This window comes from Ruditapes philippinarum, unplaced genomic scaffold, assembly GCF_026571515.1.
Source record: "Ruditapes philippinarum isolate M1 unplaced genomic scaffold, ASM2657151v2 ctg1222_1_1_1_1, whole genome shotgun sequence".
Taxonomy (NCBI): Eukaryota; Metazoa; Mollusca; class Bivalvia; order Venerida; family Veneridae; genus Ruditapes; species Ruditapes philippinarum.
Genome location: NW_026864020.1, coordinates 220,237 through 232,068, shown reverse-complemented (window position 1 = coordinate 232,068; position 11,832 = coordinate 220,237). Strand labels below are relative to the sequence as shown.

The following is an 11,832-nucleotide window of genomic DNA, read 5'->3' as shown; positions in this document are numbered from 1 at the left end:
TTTAATTTTGTAACATCATTTATTCATTCATTTATATATTTGAACAAAACAAAATAATTATCATATATCAGTATTACCCTGTATGTTCTTAATCTAAATTACTCTGAACAAATATCATCTTAAGAAACTATTGCATTTTCTATACATTTTACTCAGTACTAAATTGAATCAACATATAGTAGCGAGGTGTTCTCAATTTTTAACATTCAAAAGTATGTTATAATATACATATAACAGTCGTTTACTTTACATTGTTTATCCAAAATGGGAATTATGAAGAAAATCAAGCATATGAAGGATATTCTGTTGTTATTAAGGCACATTGTTGTTTGAAAATGTACAATTTTCTAGGTATGTTAAGTGAGATGTACAATATTATGGTTACAAAATATTATGCTGAATACATTTACATGTATATAATTCTCTTTGGTTCCTGAGATATTTTTCACAACACAAAAAAATTAAAACATTTTATGTGTTTGAGGGATGTCAAATAAGTTTACCGTAGGTAAATCTTGTGTCAATGTAGTTTTTAGTGTCAGATAGAAAAATCCTTTGTTCGAAGATGATTAAAAACAAACACGAAGTAATTATTGAAATAACATATGTACAAAAATATGAACAAACTATATACATTGCGTAGACAGTGAACGAAAGCTGTCTAACTGAAAAAGGTTGTTTAGTTTCAAAAACACCTTATTATGCATAACTTAAATTTCGTCCGCATGTGTAAATATCACAGTTTATTATCGTTCTTTGGCAACAAGTTCCCAAAGATGTCCACTGTTCTTCAATTATAAATAGCACCTTTAATTGAAAAAAAACTAGCTTCTTTATAACCAAAGCTTTCAACTCCTCCTTCATTTCTAATCGAACAAATCGACTGTGTAGCACCCAAACGGAACATAATTCCGTTATTTTTTAAGTTTACCGAACTAAAATTACAATCAACATCGTCTTTAGCTTGGCGACACGAGCTCTCTTGGTGATAATGGCGGTACGGCTGGAGATGCAAATGTGAAATCAAACGCACCACTGGACGCTGAGAAATCGGAAACTGAAGTTGATGAGCAACTCAGGTCAAAGTCCACAGATGCTAATGAGTTAGAAATAGAAGATACCGAATCTGGCATGTCGTATGTTTTTGATCCAAATATGTCTTTTTCATATTCTTTCAGTTGTTGCATAAAATTCAGATTCGGTGAAATGACGCCGCGTCTTGAACGCACGTGATCAAACGCTTCTTCCAGTTGCATGTTGTTTTTGTACATGATATAAGCGATGCAGACAGTCGCAGACCGACTAACCCCAGCTTGGCAGTGCACGAGAACTTTGCCATCTTTGTCTCGGGCATTGTCTGAAATATAACAAAACTTGATTAAGAAACTAGCTATAGAATTATCTAAATTAGCCGCAATTATTGCTGACGTTGCTGAACTTTTTTCAGTTTAAAATGTAGGCTATAGGGTCTGCAAAATATCTCTGAAGTATTTCATGAACACAATCTACCTGTGTCTGTATGGACTAGAAGAATCTATAAAAGCTTCATATTAAATGCAACGAGACAGTTGATTTTCTTTATCTTTGTCAAAGCAATTTACTTGACAGTATCGTATATTGTAAGCAATCCACACTTTAGTTACAATCCCCTATAACTAATTAGAAAATATCAGACTGGAAGATGGCAATTGAGAAGGAAAAAAAACATAGTCAGCACGCCCACTGAGCAATTTATCCTGGCATTTTAACACAATGAAGGAGAGAGAAAAAATCCGATGGAAATAATACCGTCTCCCATTATCATCCATATAGCGTTCATCTGGTGATGTTATGGACTGAATGACTTCTTTATTGAAATTGTCAAGGTTGTTGTATATAACAAATACAATGCAGAACAAATGTAGCCAGTTTCAAGGTGCAATAATAAGCTGTTTTACCTATATATAGCTAGCTATTGACTGATATTACACCATCAGGTTAGCAAATGTCATAAATAACGTTTATGTTAATATTTAATTATCTTAAGTGGCAACGTGAAATGGCTGAATGTGTCATTTTTACATGTACATGTATTGTATAATATATATCAAGTGGTCACCTGACATTACACATTTGTATTTACTCCTTTTTTTTGTTATGACTATGATATCCAACGTGACCACAAGTTCTTCACTTTGGTTTATGTTATCTTTAAACCAATATTTTCCTGCAGCATCGTTGAATAAGTGCAAGACAACTAATAAAACTTTGGTGATGGGAGTATCCCCATGAGATCAATAGAAACTATTTGTGATGATGTGAGAAACCAGACAGTTTGATAAATCTTGTTCATGTCACACTAAGAAAAGTACAGTATATTTAACGCCCGTTCAGGGGACATTAAGAAGTAGGTCTAGGCCAGTAGATATGTCAAACATTTACCTACAATGATACACTGTCACCTTATAGGCTACCGTAGGTTGTAGCAAAAGGAAGAAAAAAATGTGTGTTATCTCAAAAGTTGACATTTTCTTATCAGTTTGCGTGGGAGTGATGACTGGCGTGTAAAAGCGGTATAACTTGTGTGTTATTCTATATACTAACCTATAAAATGAATAGCTTCGTCGAACCAACATGAGATGTTCGCGGAATCGTTGTCATTAACGGGAATGTTCATGTAGTCAAAGTCTTTTTCAAACAGGTTTTTGCATGTGGTGGAAACATTAAGAAGGCTTGTGATTCCGAGCTCCCTGAGTGTGTCCTGTTGAGCAGAATGTAAAGAATCCCCGAGATAGAGACCTGGTAATATCTCGACTGGTCCGCCCTGAAAAATAAACGAATTCAGAATATGTAAATAAACGAAATTGAAAACAAAAATCAGCTGAAAACAATGTTAACAATTGGTTTCTACTCTTGAATTTACTTTAAGAACACGCTAACAAGTAATTTTTATGAAATCTCCCACACACTTTAGACTTTCATAAACCTCTGTCATTTTATTGATGTGTTCACTTCGTTGCTCTTAGTCAAGATTTAGTTAATATTATGATTAACAAAGAAATGAATTGATGAAGCATTCCCATGTAGGACTGGTGTTTTGAAAACCACACACTTGAGGTGTGTTTGTGTGCTAAACGAATAGATGTTACGGTATTGAACCGGTTTCAAATTCAAGGTAATCGTTACACATGTTCGGTTCAAATTTACAGTATTGATTTTTCTAAATTTCTGCACATATTTTTTAATAAAATGAGTGGGCGTTATCAAACATACTAAATATTGGTAATTACATACTGACAAGTTCAGAATATAGGATATATGGAGACGCCGGCTTTTATTTAATGAATATTTCATATTTGCTTTCAGTAGCTGAATATTTGCGTACATGTTATATTAAGTATCCAATATGAATCTATAACAGAATTAAAGTTTATGACGAATATTGATACACTTAAATAGGGACATGGATCTAAATATAATGTCATAGGCTTAAACCCGTACTGGCTGTACCACGAACTGGTGATTGGGGAGGATTTTTTTAACCCTTACCACTTATATATCTTACATGGACTTTTCCATCTTTCAAACTGGACAAGGCCATTCATCATTTTTAGGGAAAATTTCTTTATTATGTAAAGACTGAATAGCAATTAGTGCTGGTTAGATCATACGGCACGGATGATTTTGGTTAGCATTGATATGTAACTAGTATCTATAGGTGCCCGTTTCTTAAATTTTCCTTCCGTCCGTCCGCCCGCATCTTTCTCTTTTAACACTGCTGATAACGTTTATATTTTGATCACCGCGGATTAAAGATACTCTTTTGCATTGATCATATAAGCCAAGGACAACTGGTTACACGTTATCAATCCATCCAATTTTAAGTGTTTACTTGAGAATTTCCGGTACTTGTCATTTTGAATCACCGGTAAAATCCGATAATGTTGCCTAGGGTTTTTACAACAGAAAGATAACGTGACTTTCTGGTAATATATGGCTTTATAAAATGACAAAATAGGCTTGTTTGTGGGGAGTTTTTATTCAAGGTACATTTAAATAATCATGGCCAAAATGTTTACTATTTTCTTAAAAGAAAGTTTTAACGGTCTTTCTTGGCTGCCAACAAATCGTTACGTAATAAGTTTAACCACCTTACAAGGTAAAGATTTGTGTTGCATTATGTTAACGCTATATATAGTCACGTTACTAAACTACTAAAAAAAACACACACACGTCTTTTCAATATGCCGGACTACTTTTTTCTGTGTGGCAGTGGGTCGATTTAAAACCGCAAAACCGCAATATTGGCTCAGATCCATTACAATTGTAAACATGGCTGTATTTACCGATTTGGGACCACGTAACGAAACCACAAATGACTTCACCCATCGTTACACATCGTGGTTTACGAATAGTGATGAAATTTCCGTGGTCAATATATAAATACGACCGCAAACAATCCTTAATTAAAACCAATTCTCATTTTTCTTTCTCTCTCACTGATGGGACTGATAATAAAGTGTGAATTATCTGAACACGTAGTGCTGTACGTGAATGGAATGGTGACGGACTATTTAATATCATCATGTATACAATTATCTCATGTCAATACAATAATTACCAACAGGGCAAACCTTTTAAAATAGGCTTGTTATTTTACACGTGATAAAAATATCAATATTCCGTGCCTGCTTTCATGCCAAATATCCTAATATTATGTTAAGTTGCGACATGAAAATTTATTAGGAGTGATCGGGTAAATTAGGGTATTTATTTCAACGGACCATCGTTCCCTAGAATTCAAAACCTTTTCTTGTTGATCAAAAAGGGAGAAACCTTATAATATATTTCAGAAAATGCCATACCATGTTAAATTTTACAGTGATATCAGGCTACATTGAATTTACTGTTTTAAATAAATAACTTATATCATTTCTAACTGAGAAATTCAATTTATTTTACAGTATGAAGATGATTATATAGCGTGACATGAAAGCCTATTGCGGGTGTGGTTCCTAATCATGTATAAATAATAGTCTTTTCACACGATACTTCATTAGTAACTTATCACGCAATTTTTAGGCGCAATGTTGCGCATTACATTAAAACAATAAACATTGTGCGATTTTTTTTTCAATATCAAATAAACCATTGTTTTTTTATTGTCGGTGTTATAGAGAAGAATATGACCATAGATAGATATCATAGATAATTATATTGATTGAATATAATATATTGATGTTATAACCTACCTTGCATGATGTGTATTTTGGGGGCGGTGCCAAGGTAAGTAGTGGTGGATTTCCATTTTGGCCTACGCAAAACTGCGGATAATCTGCCTTAAACGCATTAAACCCACCTGAAAGAAAAAAGTAATAAATCAAATTATGTTTTAAAATAACTATTGACCTTCATTTAATGTACAATTGTAAAATTGAAGAATCATAATGTGAAACCGCATGTACCAATTCAGCCTTTTGTTCTTTTTATTATTTTTTTTTCTTTTCTTGTTTTTTTTTTAATTACGACGTAGTGGCATCTCGCAGATACACATCTGACCAGGCGCTAATATGTCGAATTTTCATCTCGATGTCCCTAAATTTGATAATGAACCGTTCCAAAAATTGAGGTTGGACAAGTCAATTAAATACAATCAGCAAATTAAGGGTTAATCTGTCTTTCAAAGCCCGTGTGTAAATGCTAACAAACAATCGTATCAAATAACGCATTCACTCGACATAAAAGGTCGTGCCTCGAGTTTTGTTATGCTACGCGCATTGATTAAAACTGCATTTCCTGCAATTAAACCCTATTTCAAGGTAATTTGTTAAGAGGTGAACGGAAACTATAGACGCCATTAAAATAACAAAACACTGGAACTCAATTTGATGTTATTTAAAATGGTATTACAGTCGCTTTCAACTTAAACTTATACGCTCGTTTGAAACTCATTAAAAAGCACTTCCGGTAGCGTTTGACTTCCGGTATAGCGTTGTGAGAAAAGGGTCAGGTCTCAGGAAAAACCTAAAATGCGAATGAGACTAAAAATGTGCGGAAAAACAATCCATTATCCACACCTCTAGGAAAAAATATGTGTGGTCAATCTTGGTCAGTTTAAGGAAGGTCCAGAAATAAATGTGTTTAGTAAACAACACCGATGATTTTACGCCTTCTTATGTTTGTAAACAAGATCCAAGCACTTTGTACATTAGACGAGAGAGAATTACATTTTGCCTACAGCGTACTGTTAGCGTAATTTTTAATTAATGTGAGGAAACCTTGTGTCGACAGGTAAAGATCACCTTTAGTGATTTCTCAGGTACAAAAACTTGCTGCCTGGTGTTTTTGTAATTATAGACAGAAGCCAGAGCGTCTGTTGAATGTATAAAACAGATCAAGATTAACGCTAATCTTCGTTTTATCTCTCAGTTTCCGGAATATTTCTATCCGCTGCTCGCACTATCTAATCGTAAACAAATTTCTTTCCTTTTTTCTCGTTATTTGACCTACTGGAAAAGAAACCCAGCATAACTGTAAAAGAACCACTCGCACTCTAAGCGAATAATTCAATTATTGGATTTTGGCTTTCCCGCCGCTCCCACAGAAAACGAGGGACTACTTTTTTCACCGGGATTTTCATTCATAAATAAAAGCGCCTGCGGGCATTAATTAATACTATTTACGACGGAAGCGCATTCATGTTTGGATGTCCTTTAAACTGCGGAAACGTAGCGCTCGTGTCCTCAATATGTAAAATAGGTTAAATGTATTTGTTAATCCATGCCAACGAATGTGTATGTAACGTTACGATCAATTTTGTGTCCACTAGCCCACTAGCCTATTAACTATTTTCCTTATAATGTAAAATGTTTATTTCCTACAAATAAACTTGTTTTGTATTGGGTTTGTAAAAGGGGGGGGGGGTGTTTGTTTGTTTCTTTGTTTGTTTATGTATGGGTATGTTGTTGTGTTTTTTTGTGTTTTTTTTGTTTTGTTGTTGTATAAACTGTTAATTTGTGGCGAATATAGAACAAATTTCCTTTTTAGAACAAGAATAACATGTTCTTGTAGGTAAACAACAGATCATAATTATACAGTACTAATTAATTAATACCTTAAATGCATGTTACATAACGTTCGTACGTGGAGCTTCTATTTTCCTAATGTAAACACACATGTTCAACCTTATTTTGGGACATCAAAACCGCAAAAACCACAGTTTATTGTAATAAAGTAAATTTCAGAGCCTCTTTTTTAAACAATTATCTTGTACAATATTTCGAAAGCTCGTCTCTATTACAAACTATTGTAAACTTATTACACGCGGTTTGCTTTATGACTGGGTAATAACCCGTATGAACAAATACTGGCGGGCGATTTTCAAAGGAGATCTGACTCGGCAGGGGGCTTTGTGGCCATGACTGTATGAATTTAATAAAAAGCTCAGTTTAATCGTGACTTCGTAGGAGAGCGGAAAAATAACATTGTAACCTTATGTCTCTTTGAAAAGTTGTAAAACAGAATTAGTGTCACAACCTGTCAACAAAAAAGGAAGATTATTATCTTGGTTAAAGTTCGTTCCTCTATTCACGGTACAAAATCTATTATACATATCTTTAGCGGAAACACTTTAAAAGAAGCGCGTATTTCGAAAGTTATAACAGAATAACTTATTAACTTCGTTATAACATTTGCGAACTTGAAAAATGATTAACATAATAATACGACGTGAAAAAAGACGCTTTCTTGATTTTGTTTCTACCCTATAAACGCAGTACTTAAACGCGCGCTGACCATTACTTAACACCAGTTTACGGGCTACAATAAAATGATAAATGCATAAATTAAAGACAATATAGCTATCAGCAAGAACAACTGGCCACAAGTAATTGATTTTAGCACTCCCCTTTTTGTACTGTAACAATAGAATACAAAATTCATTAACATTTTCTAGTTAAGACAGACAATGAATCGGCACACCTTGGTTTCACTCGACATTGCGACACGGAATTGGTACCATATCGATTATTGCTTATTAAAGGGGTGATACCATTTACCTAACAGCACTTAAAATTCCAATAGCGTGTAAGCATCTTAGCCGACCTTGAAAATAGAATTGCTTAATATCAGTCTAGTTACCGTTACGGTAGATGACTTACAAGAGCTGTCGGTAGGACAGCATGCTCGACTTTTCTCATGTCTGGATAATGTAAAATTTTCTAGGTTCAAAAAGGGCCACAATTCTGTCAAAATCCATGCAAGGGTTTTGGGCTTTGGACAGTGGCCTCTTATTATCTTCCCAAATAAACGTGTTTAGTTCGAAGATACTAACTTGCACGCAAAAACACCAAAGTGTGACGCTGAAGCCGACGCAGGATTAAGTACAATAACTCTTGACTTTTAAGAATAGTCGAGCTAAAAATAAAATACAAGTACTACTATTAACGTAATAACAATCAGCTTTATATATACATAATTATATAACTTTGGTCTAAAAATAGAACAGTGACATGCAATGTAGCCAAAGAAGATAAAATGTCACTGCCCCTAAAGTCTTTTCAAAAATACTTTATACTCTTATAAGGCGATTGAATGATTATTGGGCACTGGTCAGTGGGTCAATTGTAGATCTTGCTTAACTCCGTAATATTAACGCCTTTAAAACGCGTTTTTTTTTACATAAATCCGCTTTCAGGGGTCATGTCTTTGTATTCGTAATGAATGACTAGTGATTAAAAAAGATTGAACGTATATTTGAGCTAATAATAACCTGAATGATTACTTTGTATTAATACATTTTCCACGAGAAATAATGCACATTTTTCATATAAAGACATTTTTTAATATTATAATAATATATATCAACAAAAGGTTTGTTGTGATTAAATATCTTTATGTACAATATGGGACTAATTTAGGTTTATTTTACTATCTACAATTTATAAATTATATGAATAAATGATGCTAAAAATGCAAAACTTTGCTAAAATAACACGCAGTTGTTCAAAAACCGTAACCTTAAAATATTCTGGTACACAAGTCTCCGGATAAACATATTAAACAAAACATTCATTCTTGATAAGGAATGTGTCGCATTTTGTCATTACACAATATTCAATCTATTGTTTAAAATTATAAATAGGTAAACTTGGACTAGATATCATTTCATGACCGCTGAAATGAGTGCATACAGATAAAAAGAAGTATTTATCAATGACAATATGAAGATAACAGAGGTTCAATTTAAAATGAAATTTTGGCGTCCCGGATTGCCGGAACATAAATATACCATTCTTTTACGTACACATTAAAACACCTACTTCATGCCGGAAAAAATAGCATTAAGTTATATATAAACATTCACACAGATTAAAACTTAAAAATCCCATTAAGTCTAAAAATGCTTTTTTTCAAAAGCTTTAAAATATTTTGATGTCCATAACTTATTCATTGGTCATAATTATGTGCTACTTTACTTTTGCGTCTTGGCGATCAGTACAGTTGTAGTGGAGAAGTATTTTGTATGTAAATACTACTTTGTTTAATACATTTCGCTACACCCATCAGAAATGTTTTCATATTCACAGCTATTTTCTTCAGGTGATAAGCATTTCATATATTCTTAATCTATTATTACAATATTTTAAAACATATTCGTCTTTCCGAAGACAAAAACCGCAGTTTTTTTTCCAAGGCATAATGTGCCTTTAAAGAAAAAAAATAAATGCACCAGAATTGAAACATAATATCAGATTTACTTCGGTATTGTTTATCCAAAATACAATAAAAATTAAGTCCATGATGTTTCTAAAGGAAGATTTGCGTGCAAAATAAGTTAGTACTGTTACCAATATAAAGTTAGGATCACAAGTACTTCAATTTATAAATATTAAAATAAGCCAAAATACGGAGACATGATTACGAAGAGCGGGACATATTGTGCGCGCATTATCCTGTAATCGTCGTTGCAAGTTTGTAGGGAAATATGAATGCCAAGGTGCACATATCTTATAGTAACAAAGACTTAAATCTAAATAGTAGTAGGGTAAACTTAATTGAAATATGGGGGTTTATACATAATCTCAATCATCAGGGCTACTGAAGCGTTGAACAAATTGCCGATCATGACAAGCAAATTTTTCGAAGAGATATTACATTTTTATTATGTTTATAATAATTTAAGTAATAAATCTGACGCCTTGAGACTGTTATCACATCATCTACATATACTTAATTTTGCATTAAACCACAGCTTGCGATTTTTATGTGAGCTTTTTACATTACAAAAAGATGACATTTAAATGTATAGGACATTTGAGCCGTAATTTGATACATAGCATGCATGAAAAAAGTCATTCTGCCAACATCATTTTATACTGTTACACTTTGCGATTTTTTAGTGTGGTTTTTGTTCAACCTGCAAGATATTAATGCAATTAATACACACACATGTAATGTATGTATGTATAGCACCGCAATAAAACACTACAAAATTTAATATACATAAAAATTCTGAATGTTTCAACTCCATAACTTTCAACTTTAGAATAACAAAACAAAACAGTTTATTACTTACCGACAATAAAGTTCACTTGTTCCAAATCCACCTGTTGTCGCAAACTTTTGAGAACCGCGTACAAGTTCGAGTCTTTTGCCGACTGCGCAATCTCGGCTGTGTCGGCATCATACACTATAACACTTCTGTAATGGTCTTCATTCAGCAACTTTCGTTTACGTTCGCATGTAACAATGTTTTCAAGGCTAACAAAACCATTCGACCGTCGTTTTAATATAGGAGGGCAGTACACATTAGACGCATCTAAGATATGGTTTTCGTTGTAAGCAATGAATGGCCGACAATCAAGAATGAGAGTGGTCGCCGCGTCCGACTTTAAACTCTCAACTGCCGTTTCTACACTTATTCCAACTGCTAAATTCTCCTCAACCGTTGACATATCCACAGATATGAGTTCACAGTGCTGAATAACCTGTCGCATTATACTTTCAGTATCCCTGATGAATCTTATTTTCTTTCGTTTATCTTTCAGTCTACCTAATAACAAACTGTGTTCACTCTGTGTGTACATACGCTACAACTAATTCATGTATCGATATTTCAACGTTCTTATGAATGGTGTAGTAATATACACTTCCGCCGATTATGAATGAACGCTAGACGCTTAACCGCCAGCCGTGTATATTCTTCCGCTACATAAAGTAGTGCGCGATCATTACTGATAGCGTTGTTATCTGACGAAGGCAATCAACTTTTTAATGATTGTGCGCACTATATCAATTAAATGACATAGTGTCAATAGAAAATTATACTTTATTATCTGTCTGTTTACTTTCACGTTATCACTTTATTAACTCCACCTTTTTGACTATTTTTGGCAATTATTGTTGACTAAATCCGTCTCGTATGAGTAAATAAATACGACACTGCAGAGAGCTTAAATAGCCGCAAGGAGTGTAACAAACACTTAATACGCTACAATGTCAACGACTTAATCTATAATCTTGAAACGTTTCCAAAATAAGATCATATGTCAATCTTCATGCTGAAAATTAAACGCGTCAAAATACAAACAATTAAAAGTGGTAAATTTTATGAATTGATGATGATGATTATGATGATGATTATAATTATGATGATGATGACGACGACGACGACGATGATGATGATGATGATGGTGATGATGATGATGATAATAATAATAATAATGATAATGATGATGATGATGATGATGATAATGATGATGATGATGATGATGATGATGATGATGAACAAACAAACTGAAAATGAGTCATCACTAATCGTGTATGCCTATATAGTATTATATTGCATACCTA

General features: G+C 33.4%; 1 protein-coding gene across 1 annotated transcript; it reads right to left on the bottom strand.

The window, feature by feature from the left end:
• LOC132724129 (dual specificity protein phosphatase 4-like) lies at positions 1 to 11,224 on the bottom strand. Its single transcript, XM_060708941.1, has 4 exons — positions 10,556 to 11,224; positions 5,232 to 5,338; positions 2,584 to 2,803; positions 1 to 1,357 (listed from the first exon to the last, which is right to left on the bottom strand). The coding sequence occupies exons 1-4, from the start codon at positions 11,064 to 11,066 to the stop codon at positions 960 to 962; spliced, it is 1,236 nt and encodes a 411-aa protein (XP_060564924.1). The 5' UTR covers positions 11,067 to 11,224; the 3' UTR covers positions 1 to 959.
• Positions 11,225 to 11,832: the final 608 nt, after the last annotated feature.